The sequence below is a fragment of the Mustela lutreola genome, chromosome 15 (genome assembly GCF_030435805.1).
Source record: "Mustela lutreola isolate mMusLut2 chromosome 15, mMusLut2.pri, whole genome shotgun sequence".
Classification (NCBI taxonomy): domain Eukaryota; kingdom Metazoa; phylum Chordata; class Mammalia; order Carnivora; family Mustelidae; genus Mustela; species Mustela lutreola.
In genome coordinates this window covers 12,783,399-12,809,100 of record NC_081304.1, presented here as the reverse complement: position 1 = coordinate 12,809,100, position 25,702 = coordinate 12,783,399, and the positions used below count along the sequence as shown (strand labels likewise).

At 48.8% G+C, this 25,702-nt stretch overlaps 1 protein-coding gene across 1 annotated transcript in view; it reads right to left on the bottom strand.

The window, feature by feature from the left end:
• Nucleotides 1-25,702, bottom strand: part of PRKCA (protein kinase C alpha) — a 393,909-nt gene that overhangs the window by 83,727 nt on the left and 284,480 nt on the right. Inside the window, exons 6-8 of the mRNA XM_059148178.1 lie at nucleotides 4,846-5,002; nucleotides 3,616-3,750; nucleotides 3,264-3,360 (exon numbers count right to left, since the gene is read on the bottom strand). Of these exons, the coding sequence (XP_059004161.1) occupies nucleotides 3,264-3,360; nucleotides 3,616-3,750; nucleotides 4,846-5,002 (389 nt within the window). The remainder of the gene's footprint in view (nucleotides 1-3,263; nucleotides 3,361-3,615; nucleotides 3,751-4,845; nucleotides 5,003-25,702) is intronic.

The following is a 25,702-nucleotide window of genomic DNA, read 5'->3' as shown; positions in this document are numbered from 1 at the left end:
CTGCTCAAAAGTAGACACAAGTCTTTGTGCCCAGGCACGCTGCTTCCCGACACTTGGACGCTGGAGAAGAATGAAAAGTTTCACGTTTACAGACCTCAACAGAACACTGCTCCGTGGTTAATTCCTGCCTGAAATCAGATCTGAATGTTCCCTTTCAAATACAACACGACAGCTGTGGGAAAATTCTCAGCATCTCCTTGACCCCACCATCAAGGGGCTTGGTCTCCTGCAACGCTAAGGAAATGAACCACTGCAATTCCAGTAAAATCGAAGGATCTGCACAAGGTTTAAAGCAAAAGCCGGGATGTAGTCCAGGCAGGTGCTCTGAGCACAGAAACCGGAAGCCGGACAGCAGAGGCTCATGGCCCTCGCTGCACTTGCCCTTGGGCTGGTAGAACTCCATCCAAAGTACATGGCCAGGAGGGAGCACCACACACGAGGCCTCTAACGAGCCTCTAGAGAGAAATGCAATTCTGGCCTCAAGCCCTCTGACCTAGCCCCCTACGCACCGCCCCTTCCCCCTGCCTTTTTTTTTTTTTTTTTTTTTTTTAAATTTGGAGCTCTGACCTTTACAAAAGCTAGACTCACTGCCCAGAAAAACAGGAAGGTTACTCACCAGGAAGCCATGGAAATGAGGCACAAAAAGTGGGTCAATATTTCCCCATCAGCAAAGCAAAGTCTCAGACATTTCCAGGAGTGGTCTCCATTGTGATGCCCCAGTGCAGACCCTCCCTCAACTGGGTTCTATACCAGCAGTTCCTGACCCGCTGGTTTTTGCTAATGACCTACAACTAGGGCAGGAAATTCACCGAGACTCTGTTTAGCTTCTAGGCAATCTCTCCCACCTGGGACATGGGAGTAGTGCTGGAGCGTGAGGTCCCAAAACGCTCTGGAAAGGGTCATCCTTCACAGAAGTGGTGTGATGTCAGGGGTGGGGCTCCTGTCCTGAGCTTTGAGGGGGAGGTGGGCATAGACAGGGAGGAAGTGATGGAAAAAATCAGGAGAGAGATAGCCTTGCTGAATATCGGATGTCGACACTGGAAGGTACCCCAGGCCTTAACACATCTTTGCACTTGAATGCCCTAAATACTACCAGGCCCCTTTGGAAAGAACTTCACTTTATACATAAATGCATTTTTTTTCCTGTCTCTCTCTCTCTTTTTTTTTTTAGGAACAGAGATTGCCAGCTGATTTCTACTGGCTGAAATTTACCTGTGTCTACAGCAATAGAGTGTTTGTCTTATACCAAGCTCTGAGTTTTAATTAGCTGCCAATATTAAAGGGAGTCAGGAGATGTCAGACTAAAAAAAAAATTGGCTTTTGGCTTCTCTCGAAGAACCAGGAGATCTGGCGGCACAGGACCCTCCTCTGGGCACGGCAATAACCAACTGGCACCAAGGAGCAGTGGCGGCCCCCGGTCCCCACCCTGCTGTCACCAGTCCTGAGGCCTGCTGCTTGCTGCCATTTACTTACATTATCTGTGACTCATTTATGCTCCCCGGGGCACCCAGGCTCACAGCCCTGACCTTAAGCATTTGCCATCAACATCCACCTCCACCAAGTATCAGCCTGCCAAAGGGCACTTTGAAAGTTTTTATGTTTTACAGCCTTAAGAATTCATTCCATCTTGATATGATCTGTATGTTTCTTTGGGACAAACCTTCATTTTGGAGAGGGCAACAACAGAGAGAGAGGAAAAACAAAACCACTGGAATCTCATTAGTGTCGACATTTCAGCCACAGTTCAGTATCTCTGTGCACGTGCGTGTGTGTGTGTGTGTGTGTACACCTGTTTCCTTAGGGGATGGGAATTCCAGTGAATCCTAATTCACCCAAGGAAGAGAAAGATTCCAAAAGAACTAACCGGTTACACAGACCGTGATGGCTACCGTATCCATCCCTCAAGCAGCCAAAATGCAGGTGATTAGAGAAACAGAAAAAAATGAAAAACGGTGATCTGGACCATAGGGCAAGTGCTTGGGAGAAAAGAGTCTGGTGAGCAGAGACAAGCATGGACAGAGCAAAGACCACGAGGGAGGTGGGGAGGGCAGAGGCGGAGGGAGAAAGAAGACAGAGGAATCTGGGACGGAAGGCAAACACCGACCCTCGATGGGAAGGAGACAGAGAGCCGGCCTCTTCTCCAGATCTGGAGCAGAAATGATGATGCCGGCCCGAGAGCTTAATTACACCCAAACCACCTCCCGAGTTAATGCCAAAATGTCCTCCTGCCATTTGGAGAAGTGCAGCTCTTCTTTCTAATGAGAATACCGCACTTGGAATCTGGCCTGTCTCCCCGCTGACGTGCCAGCCCATTTCTTATGCAGAAACCAACCAGGCTTATTCCTGGGATGGCTCTAGTCCCCACTCACAACACAATAATAGGCTTAGCATGTTAACACAGCTTGCAAAGGGAGGGGGTTGTGCAGCACTTCTGTTTTTTTTTTTTTTTTTCATAGAAAACTTTATATTTTGTTGTATCTCCTACTAGCCTTTTGAAAATACATATTTAAAATGATTTTAACATGACTGAGATTATATTTTATATATAACTTTATATCCTATTTTTTCTTTTAACATTACATAATTTCCCAAGTTTTTGTTATCTTTTATTTTGTATATCTCAATTGATAATACCCTGTATCATACATAATCTAGTTTAGATTTTTTTTTCATGTAGCTTTTATGTAATCCATCATAGAGCGACTTTAAGCTTAGTTTTAACTTGTAATACAAGAAAAGAAGACTAAAGTTTTCACTTTTGATAAAAGTTTTTAGAATCAAATTTTCAAATCAGTGGTTTTTTTTTTTTTTAACAAGTCTGAAAAAACATTCTTGATAGGGTGCTTAGGAGCTGGGAAAAATGTTTAAAAAGGCATATTGATAAGTGGTTGAGGCCTAATATTCCCAATAATTCCTTTTTTTTTTTTTTTTTATTAGTTAATTTTCTTTTTTTTTTTTTTTAAATTTTTTATTTTTTATAAACATATATTTTTTATATACATATATTTTTATCCCCAGGTCTGTGAATCACCAGGTTTACACACTTCACAGCACTCACCAAATCACATACCCTCCCCAATGTCCATAATCCCACCCCCTTCTCCCCAACCCCCTCCCCCCGGAGCACTTCTGTTTTTAAATAAAGGGGAAGGTGAATGCTTAAATTCTGTCCTCCAGCACGGGTGACCACAAGACTCGGGCCCAGCCTGAGGCCAAGCTTCCCAAAGGAAAGGCGGTTCCAGAAATTTCGCTGACATTCTCACCTCGAACTTCTGCCTGAGCTCCACGTTGCCTTCTTCATCCCCTTCTGGAATGGGCACATTGTAGTACTCACCTTCCTCTTGGTTAAGCAGCTTGTACCTTGGGGGGACACGGAGGGGGAGGGGAGTTAGGAAAGCTGGGATTGTACCACCGATACAGCAACTCACTCCTTCAACCTCTGGACGGGCTGTTTCTGAAATGGGTCCGGTGGGGACACTATAGCCAGATAATCTCACAGTCAATGGTCATTTTGGATGGATGCCGGCTTGTCTGCAGAATCACCAAGGGCGCTAACGTTTTCAAGACTATTAACCTTTGGTTGACACGTACATATTCAACCTTGGGCATCCTTACCATCCACTGGCCGGCATCTTCATCAGCTCTGAGACTCCAAAGGAAAGGGAGCCCATGAAGTCATTCCTTGTTGTTCGATCCCAGTCCCAGATTTCTACGGACAGTCGTCGGTCTTTATCCGAAGGTTTTAATTTGCTACAAAAGAGAGAGAGCGTGCGGGTGCACACACACACAGACACACAGACACACACACACACATGGTTATGTAGACCATGGTTTCCTGAGAGCCAAACCCCAAGGTCATGATAGCAGTCTGAGATTAAAAAAACCAACAGTATATTCAATTCATTTCCTGGGGCTCCCCACTGCCAACAGAGTACCAGCCCCCAGGAGCCAAAGCTCTAGTCTAGCGGTTGGCAAACCAACACCCACAGGCCAAATCTGGCCCGCCGCTTGTTTTTATAAATAAAGTTTCACGGGAACACAGCCATGGGATTTTGTTTACATATGGTCTATGACTGCTTTGATTCCAGAATGGCAGAGTTGTGTGGCTGCAACACAGACTGTATGACCCAGAAAGTCTAACGTATTTACTAACTGGCCCTCTTCTAAACTTGCCAATATCTGTTGTCTACAAAAGAACTATGTTTCTGGTCATCCAGAGAAACCACTTCCCGTGTTCTCGTCTGCAAGGAGGACCACTGGCTTGTGCTCAGCCACAGGTAGTGCCTTCTTACTCCGGGGGGTTTTCTGCCACTCCCTCCCCTCCCATGGCCTCCTTCCTGCTGTCTTTTCTACCCTTTCTACCTCTGAAATCCTGGCACTCCTTTAAACCCCATTTTAAATGTCACCTCCTCCAGGAAGTCCTCCCTGTTTAAAGGTGAGGATGATCTTCCCATTTTGGGGGCAACAGCATGTGACTCCTGTATTCCTTGTTTTACAAATTATTATTCACATTTTTACCTTCCTTCTCCTAGAACGCTCAAAAGAACTCAAGTCCACCAAGAAGTGGGACACACTTTATACATTTTGACATCATCAACATAAATGCCATTTTTTGTACACAGTAGGTATTGATAATAATTTGGGGCCTGCGCTGGATACTTAGTTACCATCCACCAAAACAGGTGACAATAGCAACATCTTAGCAGTGGTCTGAGGAAGTCTGAGGAACGAAGTGATGTTTAAAGACATTTATAACAGGCCTGCCTCATTCTCTCTCACGGGGAGGTGGGCAGGTTTGTGATGTGTGGGGAGGGAATTCGACCGGGAAGAGAAGACAAAACTTACAACGTAAAAGACTCATTCCACTGGGGGTTTAATGTGGAGCGGATAGTTTTGGTTTTCTGTTTGCTTTCATTCTTGGGATCAGGAATAAGTTTCAGCTTCACATAAGGGTCTGAAAGCCCATTTGGATCCATAGGAATTAGATTTTTTGCATCGCGTACTGTGAAGAGAAAAGGAAAGAAGATCAAATGTTATAAAAAGAGAACTGACCTGGGTTGCCCAGTGGCCCATGTCAAGACCAAGCTGGACGACAGAGATGTCAAGATGGTGTTTAAAGGAAGAGGAGGTGAGGACCCAAAGCCTCTCATCTTTGATATGAGAAAAGCTGCCTGCTGTCATTGCTGCCCAGATAACAGGCCCTACATGGGCCCTGTGGTCAAGCCTTGAGACACAGCGTCAGCCTGGACACCTCAGATTAGAAATGCCAAAGCCTGGGTCCCTCCCCAAAGTTGCCACAACAGAATCTGGAAATAAGAACCCTGGATGCTGCTTGCAGCCCTTCTCCAGAATTGGTTGTGTGCCCGCCCCCCTGCCCCCCTACCCTCCCAGGAACCAGCCAGCCTAGTCCAAGGCACTGCATCCCTGGGGCTTCTGAAAGGATCCATCTCTTTTCTTTGAAAGGGCCAGTGACTTCCAGTCTGGCTGTACATTGGAGTCCCTCAGGAGGGGGTTTAAAAATCCCAGTGCTGGGATGCCTGGGTGGCTCAGTTGGTTAAGTGTCCGCCTTTGGCTCAGGTCATGGTCCCAGGGTCCTGGGATTGAGTCCTGCATCAGGCTCCTCACTCAGTGGGGAGCCTGCTTCTCCCTCCCCCTGCTTGTGTGCGTGCTCTCTCTCTCTCTCGGACAAATAAATAAATAAAATCTTTTTTTTTAAACATTTTTTTTAAAGATTTTATTTATTTATTTGACAGAGAGAGATCACAAGTAGGCAGAGAGGCAGGCAGAGAGAGAGAGAGAGGAGGAAGCAGGCTCCCTGCTGAGCAGAGAGCCCGATGCAGGGCTCGATCCCAGGACCCTGAGATGAGGACCTGAGCCGAAGGCACTGGCTTAACACACTGAGCCACCCAGGTGCCCCAATAAATAAAATCTTAAAAAAAAAAAAATCCTAGTGCTCATGGAGCACCTGGGTGGTGCAGTCTGTTGGGTGTCCCACTCTTGGTTTCGCCTCAGGTCATGAACTCAAAGTCGTGAGATGGAACTCTGCATGGGGAAATCCGCTCTCAGCGGGGAGCCTGCTTGTGACTCTTTCCCTCGGCCCCTCCCCCTGCTCTCCCTCTCTCAAATGAATCAATAAATCTACAAAGAAAATGTGCAGGACCCACAACAGAATGAGAACCTCTGAGGGGCGTGGTCCACATCCTAAAGAGCTCCCCAGGCGACCCCATGTGCCGCAGGAGCAAGAGCCATCAGCACGTACAGCTGTAACACAGAGTATATCCCACCGCTGCGCTTGACCCTGTTCTACAACGTGCACACGTGTCCCCAGACCAGCGGCACCCGGGACATCTGCTTTGCACTCATCAACGTGGGGAATCACAGGCCCCACCCCAAAATTACAAACTCAGAATTCTCACTTTAACCAGACCCCCAGATGATTCCAACGCACACCCTCGACCGAGACGCACTCAGATAGGAATCCAAAATGAGGAGGAGAAAGGGCTGCTTCAACCACAGAGGGAGGCGTGCTCAGAGATGCAGCCAACAGGGGCTTGTTGTCTCTGCGGGAGGGGGTGACATGACTGCGCGGAAATGAGATAGGTCATTCTCTGCCACCAGGAGAAGAGGGGACAAAAGCCTGAGCCTGCCCACCCCAAATGTCTTCCTCACCATCTTCCGAGGGCATCTCCCCCAACATGGCTGACGCTTCCCATCATCTGGGTCCCTAATTAGCCAGACGCCATGAGCACCCATCTAAGGGTTCTCCCAGTATAGCCGCTGGACCAGCAGCATCGGCCCCACACTGACTGAGTCCGAACTCTAAGGGCAGCTGCCGTGGTCTGTGTTGCCAAGCCTGACTCTGATGCATGGGGGAGTTGGGGAAACACTCCTCAAGCCTATCAGTAGAGATCATCCGTTTAAGGTGATTGTGAAATGACGTCCTTAGGAGGTGCTGAGGAGGGGATGGAAGGATGTGAAAGATACTGGGTCCCTGGACGTTGTCCTAAGAGAAGTCACAGACCAGCATTACCCGTTACATCCTGGGGACACATGGAGTCTGCACACCTGCTGGCGAATGGCCTTATGCCCTCCTTGTCTAGAAGCCTTAGCGCAGGTGGGTGACAGGACCGTATCCAAATGGTCTGAGTGGGGACTGGGCTGGCTTACATCAACTAGCCATGGAGAAGCCACGGCTCTGTTCCTCATAGTCACTTACGCTTTCCAAGGACTTTTTCCCTGCATAATATCTAATCTCATCCAACTGGGAGAGGGTAGAACACAAGCAAGCATGCATGGGCTTTGCAGGTCAGCACACCTGCTTTCAAATCCTGCCCCCCTCACGCACTCCCAAGCAATGGGAAACGGAAGTTCCCGAGCCTCTGTTTCTTCCCTTAGAAAAGGGAAGAGGGGCTCATTCCCGGTGATACAGGATCACTGGGGGAAGCCAATGAAATCATTGTGCAGAACGTGCTTTAGACAGTGAGTGGAATGGGAAATGGAGAGGGAAAAGAACGCCACGACGTGAGTGCTTACTCTGCAGAGTCCCCCACTGCCCACAGTGTCAGAATCTTCGGAGGGAGTAGGAGGTCTCCCGGGGACCCGGCTGCCTGAGAATTCCCTCAAGCTCACGAAGAAGGTTTTCCAGTACAGTGCAGAAGATCCAGTCTCCTAAAACAGCAACCCAAGTACCGCAAAAGATGAAAAGTTTGAGCATAAAAATAGAGGGCTCCCATGAGGAATGGGAAGGGGCCAAAGGTCTCTTTCAAATTAAGCCCTGGAATGAGAATCAGATCCTTCGTCAAAGGCAGCAGCAAAAGCCTGAAATGTCTACCATGGAGGCTACAGCCAGATAAGCTAATGGGGAAGCAGAAAGGTCCGCCAAGAGTGTTGCCAGTTACAGCACGATTATGGGTGCTGGCTTTTTCATCTTCAATTTCTGGTCCTGACAGCCAGCACACACAACATCATTTAAGGCTGATCTCTTCTGAATGGTGATGAGTTACAGTCTTGATGGGATTTAAAGCTGTGGGCTTCCTTCGGAGCGATAATGATTGAAGTGGAAAATAAAGAGAGTTATCAATTCCAAATGTCATTGAAGTAGACAGTGGGTCCAAATTTCAATTTCCCACTGCAGCCGAGAACAGCCTGCCCGATGAGGACGGACTCATCACATGCCGGGGCGCGGCGGACTTGGGGGCCCCCATCAGCTCAGACTGTGGGCTCTGGGGCCAGGCTGCCTGCACCTGAATTCCGGCTCTGTCGCTCCGCAATGCCAAAACCCTGGTGCAAGAACCATAACCGCCCGGTGCCTCGGTTTTTGCATCTGCGAAATGGTACCTCCCTGGGAGGATTGTGTAAGCTCATTCACGTAAAGCGAGAGGAAAGGGGTAGCACACCGAGAGCCCAGGAATGGTTATTCTCACTGTCGTTGCTACAAGCTGTTAGCCGAGAGCACAGCCATGCAGGCTGAGATGCTCAGAAACTGGACTGACAGCCTACAAGTCGGCAAGTGGATGCCGTGAAGACCAGCCCAACGTGGAAATTTTCTAACATGGTTGTAGCTGCGTGGGGCCGGCAGGGTCATTAACCTGAGCCGCAGTCCTGGAGGGCGTCGCTAACAGGGGGAGTGCGGGGAAGTTAGGGCAGAGAAAAGAAGAGCCAGACACGTGGGGTGGTAGATGGGAAGGGAGAGAGGTAGGGGAGGGGAGAGAATGCGGGGGGGTGCTGATGGCCACTGGGTCTACCAGGGCAGCTGTTCTCCAGCTCGGCTGCGCATGAGCAGCGGTCAAGGATGGAAGTCTGTACCCCACGGGGTCTGATGTCATCGGTCCAGGCAGAGGCCCAGGCACGAGCATCTTCGAAGCCTCTCAGGTGAGCAGTACAGGACCCGTGCCATCCCGTGCACCTGGGAGTGGTCCTTCCCCCTGCCTCACTGGCGTCTCTTAAGAACTCAGGACATCACTCACCTCCCACCCCCCACCCCCCACACAAAATTCACTCACTTTTTAACACTCAACATTTATGTGGGTTTTTAAAAAATTTCTTGGAGAGACAGAAAGGGCAGAGGGAGAGAGTCCCGAGCAGACCCTGCACCCAGTGTCAGCCTGATGTGGGGCTCGGTCCCACGACCCTGAGATCATGACCGGAGCCGAAATCTATCCGACGTTCAACTGACTGAGCTACCCGGGTGCCCCTGACACTCAACATTGAAAAAGGAAATGTGTCCCTCTGATAAATGGAAAACGAAGGTTGTCTGCACTAAGGTGAAAGGAACCATAAAAATAGAGACGATGAGCATCTAACAGGTCCTTCCTTCTAGCCGACACACTTGCCTGAGGCTGGCTCTTCACCACCACAAAGGGGAGACCAAAGCAGGCCGAGTGTTAAGGACATTCCGGCTCCCCGTGGAGTCCCTCTCTCCACCTTACAACCCATGAAGGAAAACTGGAAAGGGAGTATCTTTCCCACCATGTCACTTAATACTTTCTAACGTCAGCACAGGACCCGCAGGAAGCCTTGGAGCAGGAGTGGGGTGTTTGCCTATCGGCTCCTGCCCTGTGCATGGGAAGCCTGGGCCGAGTCTGCAGACAAAGGAAGGTGACCACTGCACCGCAGGTCTGAGAACAGACCTGTGGGACCTGTCATGGGTCCCACAGCTCACTGTCTCCCATCTTCTGCGAGAGCCACACTGTTTGGACCCACAGACTTAAGACAGGAGAAACCTCGGCTACTGTGTAACCTCTTGAGGGTGGGACTCCTTTGGGGAAAAGCCCTATGGTGTCGGCTTGAGTTCGGAGAGGCTGGTGGTCTCTAAACACAGCGGCGACAGCGGGGGAGCACCACACAGCCCCTGCCCACACCGCTGCCTGGCACGAAGCCCCGCGGGCCCTGAGCCCCACGGAAGACATGCGGGGGACAGTCACAGAAGCCCGGCAGCCTCCGTGAGGACGACAGGCCTGCTCAAGAAATATGTCTGCGCCGTGGTGGCGGCCGTTTTAGAATCAAAGTCTGTTCTGGAATTCCAGACCTTTACTAGAGACCCAGAACACGGAGTTAGGTGACCACCTTTTGGCTTGAGGAGTGGCTTTGGGAAGGATCGGCAGCCAAGCCCAGCATGAAGAGAAACCAGCCTGGGTTAAAAGGTTATGTAATTTCCTGGTTATGTAAGGTTTGATTCCTGGACAAAGTCCATTCGAATGAGATGACGAAGACTGAAGAACACCTCCCCAGTGCCTCGGAGACACCTGACAGAGGGGGCAAGGCAAGCCCGGGACATGAGGGTCTGAGGAAGCGTCCAGGCATGAGAGCTGGTTCACCCAGAGCCCAGAGGCTGCCTTACCCAGCCTAGGGGGTCCACAGCAGAGGCGCCTTCTGGTGGACGGCACGGCCCACAGAGGCCTGAAGCCAGGGATTTTTGCCCCAGGCCTGCTGGATGGGGAACAGTAGCGCTGATTGCCCTGCTTTCTCAGGGAGAGGCGAGCCATCCCCACACAGACGGGCAGTCCCGTGAAAGTCTGGTGTGTGTCTGAGGACACAAAGTGACAGTCAGGCTTGAACAGAAGCTTCAGGTGGTGGCCAACGTCTTCTCAAGGGGCCAGTCTAACACAGTGGCTGACAGCATTGGCCGCTGGGTTTGGATCCTTGTTCTACCAATTTTTAGCTGTGCGACCTCAGACAAGTTAGCCCACTCATCAGCCTGTTTTCGAAGGTGTTCTGGAACGAACAGAGTGTTACGGAAGCATTTGCCGCCATTACTAATGATCATGTTAATATGTGTTTGCTGTCTTGATCATCCTTGTCCGGGCCTCCTGTCTGGTCCGGGGAGGGTGGGGTGGGGTGGCAGGGTACTTTCCTCAGAGTAAAGAAATCTGGTATGTTAAAAGGCTAGTTCGTAGAGTACTGGAATTTCCAGACCTCAGGGTTAGGCCAGAGTTCAACAGTCAGTTCCTAATTGTTCCAAAATAGCTTGGGATTTAAAAAAAAAAAAAGAAAGAAAAAAAGAAAAAGAAAAAATCAGTGCAATCCTTGACCCATTCAGAGAATGGCCCAGATGGTCTCCTGATCCAGGGGGTGTATGTGGCCTAAGTTATGGAGTATAATAATAAACACCCAGAGCTCACCACCTAACATAAAAGCTAGATCAGGGCCCACAAGGCTGAAGTCATCCACTGTCTCCTCCCCACCCCCTCCCTGCCTCCCTGTAGATCTTCGACCTCACTCTGAGGCTGCCTTCGGGCACTCTGGCTAGGCCCCGAGCTCGCGGAGGCTCTGAAGGATTCATACACGACACACACGGAAAGCTCCGTGGCGGACCCCGCTGTAACCCCTTTGCCCCCAGCCCGGACATGTCTTCACTGACCCGTAGTAACCCTGCCCGTCAGAGTTCAAATCTGTATGGGAACATTGTTGAGCGGTGCACAAAAACGTCGAGTGCCTCCACGTCCAAGGACAATTCAAAGAATGTGTTCTGCTTTAGAAAATAATTCTCTATTTTTAGTGCCCTTCCCCGCTCTCTGCAAGCATCCTTGTTCGTGGCTTCTGCTTCACAGGCCAACAACAAGGACAGAGGCTCCAAACAAAGGCTTGCTGCAAAAGCCGGGATTGTTCGGTGTGTGCCGATCCTGTGGCCCTTCCCCCGACCTCCACCCTGGCTCCACAGCAAAAACAAGAGTAAACAAAATTCTCTAATCCTACCTCTCATCATGCAGAAGCAAAAAATTACATTTTCTGGCGCTACAGTAAAACGAAACCGTACAAACTCTTCTTTGCGTGAAGCTACCAAGAGCGAAAGAAATGGGAATGCAAAAATGCCGGGGGACAGGCGAGTGCAGGCAAGAAGCGGGGGGGGGGGGGGGGGGGGGGACAGAGCCTGGGGTCCGAGGAAGCTGGTGTCATTTAGTATCAGGCAAACAGAGCGACGGGAGCTCCCCAAATCCACGAACGGTGTCTTCCAGCAAACCTGGAGAATTCTGATGTCTTATTAGACAGCCATAGCACCGTCCTCCCGAGAACCTGAAGACCCACAACTTCTTAGAAAGATATGATCACCTGTGGATAGAACGATCTCCTCCTCCTCCTCCTCCATTCATTCAGAATCGTCTCCCCATCTCAGGATTCTGTGCGACGTCACATCTACAAAGGCCCCCTTTTCTAAAGAAGCTTACGTGTAGAGACTACGTTGGTGGTTGGGACCCGATGTGTTTGCATGGTCGCTATCCAGCCCAGCATAGATAGGTACCATTAAGGAGCTTTTGCTGGGATGATGACAATGATCTAGAATTAGTGGGGGTGTTTGCACAATCCTGTAAAGATGCTGAAAACCTCTGAATCGGATACTTTAAAATGGTGAATTTTACAGCGTGTGAATTATAGCTCAATGAAAATAGGCTTATTGACAGATTTCCTTGTTTCTCACGACACCTGCTCATGTAAGCTTTACAACACCCCTGTGAGATAATGACTCAGATGCCCATTTTCCAGATGAGGAAACGGAGGCACTGGGTTGTTAAATAACTTGCTCAAGGTCAGGCATTTAGGAAGTGAGGGGGGCAAGAGTGCAAAGGAGGGGGTGTCTGGGTGGTGCAGCCAGTTAGACGTCCGACTCTTGGATTTGGCTCAGGTCATGACCTCAGGGTCCTGGGATCGAGTCTCACATCAGGTCATGATCTCAGGATCCAGGGTTTCAGGATCTCAGGATCAGGTCATGATCTCAGGGTCCTGGGATCGAGGCTCCGTGCTCAGCACAGAGTCTGGTTAAGACTCTCTGGGGGCGCCTGGGTGGCTCAGTGGGTTAAGCCTCTGCCTTCGGCTCGGGTCATGGTCTCAGGGTCCTGGGATGAGTCCCGCATTGGGCTCTCTGCTCAGCAGGGAGCCTGCTTCCCTTCCTCTCTCCCTGCCTGCTTCTCTGCCTACTTGTGATCTCTGTCAAATAAATAAATAAAATCTTTAAAAAAAAAAAAAAGACTCTCTGTCCCTCTTTCTCTGCCCCTCCCCACTGTGCTCTCTCTCTCTCAAATAAATGAATAAATCTTAAAAAAGAAGAAGAAAAAGAAAAGAGTGCAAAGGAGTCTTGACTCTGGGGCCTGAGCACTGCCCTCCACTCGGTTCTTCCTAGGCGACCTCTGCATTCAGGTGCAGTGGTCAGTGTAGAGCAGGGGAACAAACTTTTGTAAAGGCCACAGATCGTAAATACTCAGGGCTCTGCGGGCCACAAAGCCTCCATCCCCACTACCATAGCCTGTGGGTACAGAGCAAAACGAGCCAGAGACAACACGTAGAATAATGATCACCGCGTGTTCCAATGAAACTTCGTTTAAAAACCGCAGGCTGAGGGCCGCTTCTGGCCCTCGAGCCATAATTCACTGATCCCTGATGTAGAGCCGACAGACTTGTCTCACCACCTCCACAACGGGCTGGGGAGGACGTGACATGGAAATCGAGCCTCTACTTCCTGGTGAAGACTCTGCTGCCTTCGGGTTCCTTCTGCTTTAATCTGAGCGTCTTCAGCTCTGATTTTGTCCTACAGCTTGGGCGGGGGCCTGGACTGGGGCAGAGGAGAGGGCGTGTCATCTACCAGGAACTAGGCCGGCCACCGTCCACTGCTCTGCAGAACGTCTGGGAGCCATCATCTTGTAGATGGACTTGCTTTCTTTCCCCCCAGGCACAGGAGCTTTTCTAGCACAGTCCTCTGCCCTCCTAGACAAACCTGACTCGCAGCCAGCCTCCTGCCTCGAGCCTCTGATGGACCATGACTGGCAGCAGATGGCCAGCCCCACCTCGCTCACGCCCCTCCAGCCTGTTCCACACCCCGGCTCCTCCCCAGGACCAAGTGCACCAAATAGGGAGTGCGATAAAACATCAGTGGGGCCATTCTTTGTGCAACAGCTGCTGGGAAGTCGGAATTTTAGAGGAATGTGGGACAGAGAGGCCTATCTGTTAAAGGGCAGCCTGGCATGAGAGAGACCCCTCTCTCCTTGGTTAACCCGGCCGTAGCTAAGGGCCTGTCCCGGTGAGTCACCCTCCTGACAACAGCCTCGGTGCTCAGTTCAGGAGCATGTTAAGGGCCAGACAGGCTGGATCGGGTAGAAAAAGCAGGACAAACCCTCACCCCACCAGCTCAGAATGATGTTCCACATCACCAAGTCCTGAGGTTTCCTCTAGATTACACTTCCCTGGTCACATTACCAGGAAGGACACCCTGTTCTCAAGGCTTGTTTTCCGCTTCACTTGGGGCCTCTTCTGACAATGTTACAAGGAGAAAACCGTGTCAGAGAGGCTGCCAGTCTCCTCACGTCGCTACAAGCCAGTTCTGTACCAGCAGCCGGAACGGCTTGGCAAATCTTGAAGGGAAGCTGGTGGGGTGACAGCTTGCTTCCGGAACAGGACTTAACAAACGCTCCTCCCACGAGATGTTTTGGGGGTGGCCAAGCTGTCTAGCAGTAGGCAAGGTTCTGAGCTCAGGGAATCGGAGCTGGAGCCTCTGAGAGAGGCGGTGGCACAGGTGTGGCGTGTCCCAGGTGACTGTGGGGAGCCAGCGCGGGTCCCGTCAGGCCGGCCAAGAAGGATCACTGCAGAGCAAGGGACTGAGGTGGCCTCGGAGGGGAGCGTCTCCCAAGTCACGTTCCTGCTGTGCACGACTTTTCACTGAGTGACAGATGTGTCCAACCTAACACCTGGGCTAGACAACCTTTATTCTCTTGAAGCCATAAACCCCACTGGCGCCATGACAGTTTTTATGATGAGCGTAAGGCACCCATGGGCCCGGGTGGAGGACCACTGCATGCCTTAAAGGCCTTGTTCTCCAAGGACTGAGGGATTTCCCTCCTGTCTCCACACGCTTCCAGAACTTGCGTGCATGGGACAGGCAGCATTTCTCTCGGTAGATTCCTGCACTGGCCGGGGATTTGGAAGAGGTCTGGGAACGGGGAGAGGTGCTGGCAAGGGGGATGAAAACTGGCTGGGAGCTCCTCTGAGAGGGGAGTGTGGGTCAGGTGGTCCGTCCAAGGTCACGGCCGCTACAGCTGCCACACGCTTCTCCACCGGCGGGAACGTGGGTGCGGATTCCTGGGTGCCCACTGGCCGGGCAGTTTGAGCTCGGTTTGGCGGGAGGAGGAAACTTTAGAGTCAGCAGCCAAGATCGGACAGGCTCGATGGCAGCTGATCCTGGGGGACAGCCCCTCGTGTCTCCACTCATCAGACCGAGTCAACAGAATCGCTGAGCCGGGAGAGATAGAACGTCCCATTCTTCTACCGACAAAATGGAATGGACAAATTTTCAATCATTGCGTGATGTTGAATGTTTGAAGCTCCCAATACAGAAAACGAGGCTGATAGCCCGTATTCTGTATCATTTCTTTTAATACTTCTTTTTTTTTAATTTTTAATTTTTTATAAACATGTATTTTTATCCCCCGGGGTACAGGTCTGTGAATCGCCAGGTTTACACACTTCACAGCACTCACCATAGCACATACCCTCCCCAATGTCCATAACCCCACCCCCCTTCTTCTTTTAATATTTCTATCCAAATTTTAGAGACGCTCTATCCTCTGGCGCATATCCCTTTTGTGCCTGGTGGCAGGACTCAGGAGCTAGTTATGGGTTCTGACTGGTTAACTAAGCACCCTACCACCCACCCGAGTACATCTAGTACCTGTATTACCCAAAGACCCATTCCACACCTGTGAGGCCACTGTCTTCGTTCCTAGTCATTTTAACCCTCTCCTGCCTAGTCTAGCACCTGGTTTGCCCTCAGTAACTATTCGCAAAGTACACGAACCTCCACGCCGCCCTTCCCCCCGTGCTTCTGGGCTCCAGCTGCCCCATCCCTGGGCCCCTGGAACACACATCTCCACCCACACTGGGGCTACAGAGACTCATCTTCTGGGACCTTCCACTCTGCAGCCATCCCAGGCTACCGAGTTTCATCTTTACAGACCAAGAGCAACTTGCAGGCAGGGGTGGATCTTACCCTACTAGGTGTCTCCCCTCGCCCCTCCCCACCCCCGCCCCAGGGTCAGCAGAGGGCAAGGCAACATCCACGAGGGCCCAATGGGTTCTTGTTCTTTGGTTGAAAAGCTAAAGCAAGACAGGAATGTTCACACCTATTTTCTGGTTGCAGTACAAAAAGTGTCCATTTGGAGGGACTCTCAGACAAGGAAAAACCCCGCAGGCCCCAAGGAGTCACACACTTTTAAACAAAAATGTTAGATGCTCTCAAGAAAGCATCATCAAGCATTTAAAGGGCATATAATGTAGCTCCAACTTTCCGGGATAACATACCCGAAAGGGCCGTTTATGCTTGGTTTTCCAGGGACCACGTAGAACTTCTCGAGATTTCAGAAAGGAAATGCAAAGGTGTCACCAACAAGGAACTGAGCAACAACGGATTGTGATGCTGTGGACCAAATGGGAATCTTGGAGCTGCTCAGCAGGGGTCCCTTTGTACTAATTATGCCATGTCCAGTCTCCTGATGCCCTCTGTGCTGAATCCCACCGAATCTCGAATTTGATCTCTTCCATGTTAAGATAGGACCCGAGGCACCTGGATGGCTCAGTGGGTTAAACCTCTGCCTTCAGCTCAGGTCATAATCCCAGGGTCCTGGGGCCGAGCCTCCCATCAGGCTCTCTGCTCAGCAGGGAGCCTGCTTCCCCCACTCCCCACAGCCTGCCTCTCTGCCTACTTGTGATTTGTCAACTAAATAAATAAAATCTTAAAAAAAAAAAAAAAAAGAAGCTAGGACCCATTCATTTTGTATTACTTGTTCCTTTGCTGACAAAGACAAAAAGGAATGAGATGCACCAAAAGTACACCTGCTCAGTATCCCTGTCCAACTCCCCAGAGCCTATACAGAAACCTGGATTTGGGGACAGAAGTCAGCTCCCATTTTAGGACCTATTTCTTGAATGTTCTGTTTTGTTGCTGAGACTCACTGTGTGGTGATAAGGATGTAATTTCTGTCCCTGTAAATCCAGTGGCCGTTCATACGGATGTGTCAGCAACTTTTCAACCAAAGTGCCCCTGGAAAAAAATTTAGCAAAGAGAATCTGGAGGCTTATGGTCTGAGATGAGGAAGCAGCATCTGGTCCTTGGAAAAAGACCATAAATATTTTCACTACTTTTTCTCTTATAGTTAGTGGACAATAAATACTTCTGTTAAAGTTCTATAACATTGATGTTCTGAAACGAAATGGGATATGGTTCTGAGAAAAATAGTATTTTCCAAGTAATGGGAGACTGAAATGATTTTGACAAACACAGGAGGATTTTAAGAAATACTAATTTCCCCCCATTTAGTAATGGATACACTCATCACACAAAAATTTAAATACATAAAAGTATAAAGAGGAAAATTTAAATAATCCGTACTTCTGTTGTAAGAGGGAAGCACTGTTGGTAATATTGGTCTCTTTACTGCCAGGCCCTTTGCTCTGTGTGGAGCTCTACTGAAATATTTATTTGTATAGAATTCATATCTGTGAACCCAGTTTTAGATCCTGCCTTTATAAAATAACTAGGCATGCCTTGAAAACATTTTAAAGGGCCAACATCCCACTTTATATCATTATTTCTTCAACGAATCCCTTGCTTGGGGCTGTCTGTGTAGTATAAAATTCTTCATCTCCATAAGTAACACAGCAACTGATTACCTTCCTGCACAAATATTCGTCTGTGTTTCTGATTTTTTTTCCCCCTCCCCTGTGGACACAGTCTTAGAAGTGAATCAAAGAGCACAAGATCATTCAAGACTGTTGCCGAATCACTCCCTCCAAAGTCCTACCCAAGTCTTGCCAAGGGTGTGATTGAAAAATGCAAAAAAATAACATTGTAACTCTGGCTGGCTTGATTGTTTTTCAGGTCGAACTTCTTGTTTTCCCATATGGTTATTTTGGTTGTTGGTATTTCTTTTTCTTTGACTTTAGCCCCTTGTTCAAGTTTCCTACAAGGTGCCAAAGAATTTTCTAACCGGGTCAGAGGAGCTCCTTAGACGTCAGTGACTGGTAAATAGCCCTTGTATTTGCTGCAAACTGCATTTAGATCTCATTCACAATGCTTCTAGAAACACACAAGCTCAGCTTTTAAACAGTTCCATCTGTCAGACCTTTCCTTTATTTTTTCCATTTCTTTTATGTTGAGAAAGTTCTTACCCCGACGTTAGCTAAATATTCACTTATGTTTTCTTTTATTATTTCGTTTCTTTTTGATGGGTAACGTTTAAATTCATTTGAAGTTTATTTTGGTATGCCGTGTGAGGCAAGATCTAATTTATTTTTTTTCTTCCGAGTGTTTATGCAACTTTCCCAGTGACATTGGTGGAAGGAGACCCGTCTTCTCCACGGGATCACACGGCTTCGGCTGGTTTGTATTAGGCCGTCTTCTTCACCATATTTGACTTTGGTTTTTGTTTGTTTGTTTTTTAAAGATTTTATTTATTTATTTGACAGACAGCAATCACAAGTAGGCAGAGAGGCAGGTAGAGAGAGGGAGAGGAGGAAGCAGGCTCCCCGATCAGCAGAGAGCCCAACGAGGGGCTCGATCTCAGGACCCTGGGATCATGACCTGGGCTGAAGGCAGAGGCTTTAACTCACCAAGCCACCAGGTGCCCCTACATGCGTATATATTTTTTCTTGTTAATCTATCTTTTGTTAATAGAGCCCCAGCCAAGAATCTGGAAAGGTAGAAAAACATATTTTTTTCTTCTCCTACAAAGTATACATCTTGTTAATATAGCTGAAGTTTTATTAAAAACAACAACAACAACAACAACCCAATCTGAAACTTATGGAGAGTTTAAAGCTGTTACTTGATCCCCAATATTTGTAAGCGCAGGTTAGTGCCTGAGGAAATGCCAGAACTTTGAACACATTAACTAATCCCCATAATAACCCAATTTGGTATCCACAGTTTATCGATGGGGAAGCTGAGGTTTGGAGGGGTGAAGGGGTACCTACCACAAGGTGACCCAGCTTGGGGGGAGAGGCCAGAACACAGGCAGCCAGATTCTAGTATTTATTTATTTATTTTTAAAAAGTAGGTTCCACGCCCAACGTGGGGCCTGAACTCACGACCCCAAGATTAAGAGTCACACGCTCTACTGACTGAGCCAGGCAGGTGCCCAAGATTCCAGTTTATTCTTAACCTCCACACTGAACTCCTGGCTTGTCATTTGCTTTCAGTCTTTTGTTACACTGTGTTTTGTTTGCATTCTTCTTTTTCAAGAATTATAGTGTACGACAGAGAGTTGTCAAATATTATTTTTGACAGTTGTATGTTCAACGGATTTTAATCTTTACTACTTGTCCCTATGTTATTAGGCCTATCCCATTTCTGAACTTTTAATTTTATGTTATCTTGCAGTCCCCTTTAGGTAGCTTTTAAATGACTTTCCAGAAAGGCATGTGGGGGACGTATGTTCTGAGCCCTTACATTCCTGAGAATGGGCTGTGTGAATGGCAGTTTGGCTGGGTTAGAAATTCTAGGACAACAAGCTTTGTTTCTCCAAGCTTGATAAAGTGATGCTTCCTTTCCTCTTCAAATTTTGTTCTGCATACAATAAGAAGTCTAATGCCAACCTGATTATTGTTTTCTTAATATGTAACCTATATATCCTAAAGGAAAGGTGTTTGTTTGCTTTGTGATTAAGAATGTTCTAGAATGAGGGGCACCTGGGTGGCTCAGTGGGTTAAGCCGCTGCCTTCAGCTCAGGTCATGATCTCAGGGTCCTGGGATCGAGCCCCTCATTGGCGGGCTTTCTGCTCAGCAGGGAGCCTGCTTCCTCCTCTCTCTCTGCCTGCCTCTGCCTGCTTGTCATCTCTGTCTGTCAAATAAATAAATAAAATCTTAAAAAAAAAAAAAAAAGAATGTTCTGGAATGAGGGGCGCCTGGGTGGCTCAGTGGGTTAAAGCCTCTGCCTTTGGCTTGGGTCATGATCCCAGGGTCTTGGGATCAAGCCCTTTGTTGGGCTCTCTGCTCAGTGGGGAGCCTGCTTCCCCTTCTCTCTCTGCCTACTTGTGATCTCTGTCAGTCAAATAAACAAATAAATAAAATCTTAAAATAAAAAAAAAGAATGTTCTAGAATGAAAACAACAAAGAATGTTCTAGAATGGATAAATCACTAAATTCTACACCCGAAACTAATATTACACTCTATGTTCACTAACTGGAATTTAAATAAAAACTTGAAGGGAAAAAAAAAAAAACCAGAATGTTCCAGAACATTCCTTCCTTCCATTAATTATGCTGGGATAGAGTTCATTCCCTTTAGTTAGAATGCTCCATAAATTTGTTCCTATTGTATGGAATTCCTGCTTCCTGTTTCAATTTTTCTTCTTTCATCCCCGGGACAACACTATGATTCTCCAATCGTCTGTTCTGTCTTCCATTTTATTATCTCTTCCCTCATTCATTTCGTTCATTTGCCTGCATTCTGGAAGAGCTCCTCAGGAGTCTTTCGCAGTACTGATTTGATTTTCTACAACACCACCTCTGCTCTTGACTGTTCCATGATTATTGTAATCGTGTTAGTACAATTTAAGTTTGTTTGCGGGCATTTCTTACTGGCCCACCTCCCTTTGTCTTGTCTAGCTTTTTGTATCTATCCCTGCCATTGAAAAAAAAAAAAAAAGTCTCCTTTTCTTTGCTTCTCAACCTATTTGTCCGAATGGCTTCCTGTTCTTGTTTTCTGGAAATGCTGCACTGCGTTCGACAGAAGGTTATTCGCAGCTTTCTGAAATGTTTTGTAGTCCTTGTCCTCTCAGCAATTTACCTTTATTTATTTACTTATTTAGCAATTTACCTTTAAATATGTTCTCCGTGATATTCCCTTTTCTTTATTCCTCAATATATATTTTATTCAATTTTTAAAAAAAAATTTAAGTGCTCTCTATACCCAGCATGGGACTCAAACCCACAACCCTGAGATCAAGAGTCGTACGCTCCACCGACGGAGCCAGCCAGGGGCCCCCTCAATATACAGTTCGCATGGGTTACATGTGATGTGTATGTTTTCTTTCCTTACTCACTTTCAGTGGTTGAAGCTATATTCAGAGGGATATATGAAGAAAGCTATATCTGGACCTGGTGTTTGCCAACAGACGCTATGTTTGGATTCCCCATTGGCTCTGCCCACTGTCTACTTGGATCCTGGTGAGCTCTCTTCCGTCCAAACCAACCCAGCACTCAGACAGATGTGCCTGGCTCCCAACCCGTGTCGGCGTGTCTGTGCTGGGCCCAGGGGACGTCACGTCCCTTTCACAGTGCGTGGTAATCACACGCGCACTGAGGCGATGGCGTCCAGTGAAAATCCCACGGATGCTGCGGTTCTGCATACTTGCCCACCCAAACGCTAGGCGTCACACACGGGGCTCATGAGCCTCGGGATGGAATCCACCAAGATCAGTCCCTTCCTACGGCCAACCCTCTCTTCTTTTGGAAGCTACCCTGTGTGGGATGATAAGAGAGAACTGGATTTTGGCTCCCTGAAATCAAAGGGCTGCCTCCCAGGGTTTTTTTTTTTTTTTTTTTTTTTTTGGGCTGTTGAAGACCCTGCTTCTCTGAGCAAAGGGAGACATAAAGAACCTGCCTGTTTTCCTTCAGGTGCACGGGGCTTTGCTGTATATCGTGCACCAAGTATGGCCAGGCCATTAATAGTTTTTTTTGTTTGTTTTTGTTTTTTGTTTTTTGGTTTTTTTTTGAATGCAGACCCATCAGGCTAATAGCCCATAGAAACTTCTCTAAGACTGAAGTAGTTCGTCCGTCTCAGCTGTGGGTTTCTGTCTTTTCTTAGGCCTTCCTAATGTTCCAGAGGGACACAAAAGAGACTGCATTTCAGCAGGGTACCTGAACTCACAGGAGAAATCTACTGATTCCTTAAGCAGATCTTGCAATGCCACTGTTCCTAAAAACCCTGGTTAATGGAAAGAGGGGTATATTCCTCTGGGCTTCTCTGGGTTTGAATCTAAGCAGTTCACCATCCTTTCTCCTGGCAAACACTGTACTCCAGCTTCCATGCTGTCCCCTGGTGGCTCCGTGGGAAGCTTTTCCGTGGGTTTGCCCCACTGGGATCTGTCCTTTGCACGCCAAGGTTGGAGCTGTTGAACCCAATTCTACATCATCTTCTTGGCCATTTCACCTCCAGCTTGGATGTTAACTAAACCTTTAGATGTCCCCGACAGAACCTGAAGGGCAGCAGAGGCCAGGGTGGGAAGGAGCACCGGGGAAAGAGAGCCCGTCTCCAGCCTGCTCTGCCTGCCGCTCACTTTCCTGGGCAGTCTCCAGTGGAGCATGTAATCTGTCTGGAAAGCGATGGGATTGGTTGGCCTAGGAAATCTTGAAGATTCCTTCCACCTCAAACATCAGCTGCTTGCAAACTGATTTTTCATAGCACGTATTTATATGCCTTTGTTTTCCTGGTGTCACTTCTGTCCCAAGTTCTACATTCCTGGTCTGGATACGGCACAGGGAGTGAAAGGTCCTGTGTACCGCCCTTCATCCTAGAATTCCTAAATACGGGAGATCCCAGGATGTGTTGGAGATGATGGCTGTGGCCTCCCTCCCTCTCAGGAGATAGATAAAAAATTCTGCCTGTGATTCCCCCCCCTCCAGAGCTGGTGTGGGGCCGGGGAATATCCACAAACTGGAAGCTAAGAACTAGCTCTAAGATAAACACAGCTCCTGTGCTGGAGTTACTTCGTACAGATCATCTGAAAGGGAATCAGATCCCAGGGAAGGCATTTCTGTAAAGATGAAGGTAAAGGGACTTGTTAAAATGTGGAGCCATAATGAAGGGATTCCCCTCCCTCGGGGATGTATCCACGAGCGAAGCGAGAGTCTTCTCTAGGCATGAACCAACTCCGGGCCCTTAACCCTGGCTCCCAGCAGGGCTCGGGACATCTGCTCAAGGAGATGGAGGATTCCTAGACTGGTAAGACCAGCCTGTGTCCTGCAGGACTAAATTCAAGTAAGAGAGTGGGAGCAGAGGCACCAAGGCGGCCCTCAAGAGCATCTGTGAGACTGGTCCAGGGACCAGCATCTGGGTGTTGAACCTCTAGCACTTCTGGGCCCAGAAGCACAGTTGTCTCTGTCTTGAGAGAAATGTGAAATCTCAGCCTGGTGACTGGAAACATTTATCTAACTCCATTATGATTCTATGTTCACTGGGCAGAGTTCTGGGTTCCCTGAGGACTATTTACAGGGAAGGGGGGCGTTCCCCCAGTGGATTTCTGCCAGGTGTGGTCTACGGGACAGTATTTCACATGCAGAATGAACAGAATGGGTTCATTGTGATTTGCCTTCATGGGGATCTTAACTGGACCATAGGGGCTGCTCTGATCAAGCCAACAGATGCACGGACAGTTTTATTTCTCCCTATAAATTAAAAAGCTGGTGTCTTGGTGCCCTGCTCTGAGAAGCCTGCATTGGGTCTGGTCTCTGGGTGGGGGGGGGGGGTCTGGCTGCCTCTGACTGGTACCACGAGGGAATCTTGGGGCTTTCAAAACCGAAGGCCAGAATTAGCCGCCTCTTCTCCCCTGCCCTGAGATGCTACCCCATTTCCACATGCACATCTCTTTTGGGTAATGCGGTGCTCTGGTTTTGATGACTTATCCCCAACCCCATTCCAAACATACAGATTCTGGTTTTGGTTTTTAAGTAAATCTAACCTCCTACAAGACTAGAACTTGGAATACCCACAACTGTAGCTCTCAAATGTTACTGCGCATGAGAATCACCTGGGAAAAGTCACTCACGACAGAGATTTGCAGGTTTCACTGCTGGAGAATTGGGTTCAGGAGGCCTTAGGTGGGAGCAGTAATCCGTGTATGGAAAAGCATCATGCTTGGAGAAACCTGGCACAGGGAAGCACTTACTGGCCCACTGGGCTGACTTCAATGAGTCGCGGAGGGTACCTGGCTCACCAGAGACACCCCCTCTCCCCGCCTCTCATCATTCCTACTATACCCAGCCACAAACCAGGCAATGCTCCCTCTTGGGGCATCTCCCCTCTGCAAGCCGTGGATGGCAGGTTCCGAACCAACCCTCCCACTAGGGATCCATCAGTCAGCACCCAAATCTTTCTGTCCTGTTCTCATGGCAACTCCCAGGACACAGAAAGGAAATAGTCCTGGGAATCAAGTTCCAGCTCTACCTTGTCACTGGCCAAGTCCCCGAACCCCTAAGCCATTTCCTCATCCATAAATTTGAGAGAAAGAGAATCGCACTCCCTAGGAACTGTAATATTGAGTGGGCTTGTGCAGGTAAAGCTATTGGCACGGGGCTTGGCACAAAATAAGGAGTAACTCTGAATTCTCGTCATCACCAGTGCCATCTGGGATAAAACCCGCCGTCCTGCGGACGCTCACTGAGACTTACTGTGTGCCAGGCACCCTTGTAAGTGTAGGGATTCTGTAGGGTAAACAAGTTAAACACATAAATGAGTGAACATAAAGGCCTTGGGTGCTTGGGAGCAACACTACGGTGGGGAGAGAACTTTCCATCTCTGGAGAAAGCATATAAAACTGGGCTAAGTCTCTCTTGCTCTGGATCACTGTTGGTACTAAACCAGAGGCACACCCTCGGGGCCCCCCTGGAGCAGGGATGATGGAGTGGCCTTGGGGAGGCTGCTCTTGAGCTCATGGCTGGCATGCAAGCTCAAGGTCATGAGGCTTCTGGTTCGGGGTCTCGCTGAGGGAGCTTTTGGCTACTGTACGGACCTTTAGACAACCGCCAATCTGGGAGACCCTGGATTCTTGCCTCCCCAACTCCCAAACCTAGGGCATCAAAGCATCCGAGAGAGGAAGAGCTATAACGCCACCATGATAGATGCAGTTTGCTCAGAGGACAAGGGGAGGACCAGGGGAAGGTGCCACTACTCGCTTCTCTCCTGACGCTAGACAAAATGGCTTCATTTATGCTTCTGGTTGCATAATTATCATCTCCCCTCCCCTGCCCTGCCCCAGCCGAGATGATGCTTTCTCCGAGGAGTAAGACAACGCCAGAGAGGAAGAGGGTCAGAATGAGAAGCTGGTTGGGCTTCTGTCTCCACCAAGCCATTTCTCTCAAGCGGGGTTAAGCTTGAGTAAGTAGGGAGGGGAACCGAAGGCACCCCCTGCCCCTCCCTCCTCCACCCCCTCAGTCTGATTACTTCCCCTTCATCCGTGCTTAAAATAGACTGAGCCGAACTGAAAATAACCTAGGAGATTAAATTAAATTAAATCAGGCCTGGCTCCAAGGCAGCTGCTAATAAAATCATAAGCATTCACATCAGTGTGACAGACAAAGACGAAAATGTTTATTGGTTATTTTTTTTTTTTCCTCCCCCAAAGTAGCTGCCCCTTCAAGAGACAAAACCAAATGAAATCAGCCTTCTATCCCCTTCACACAAGGAGCTGCGTGCAGAAACCTTAGAGACTGGGGACGAGCAGGAATTTGTTCTTGCTAGACACCGGAGCGGGAGCCCCATCTCCCGGAGGCCTTGGCCGGCCTGCCCTGCCAGGAATGTGCGGGCTCAGCATCGCGCAGGACGTCTGGGCAGCCGGCAACAGTCCGACTTCCTCCATCAGCCGTTGGGAAGGGAATGGACAGTCCCACCCAGGGCTCTTCCCACCCCCCTGGAGGAGCAAAGATTCTCCCTGACATTTGTGATCACCAAGAAAGGGGTCAGAGCTGATTCTGAGGGATGTACTTCTAGGGAGCTCTCGGGGGTTC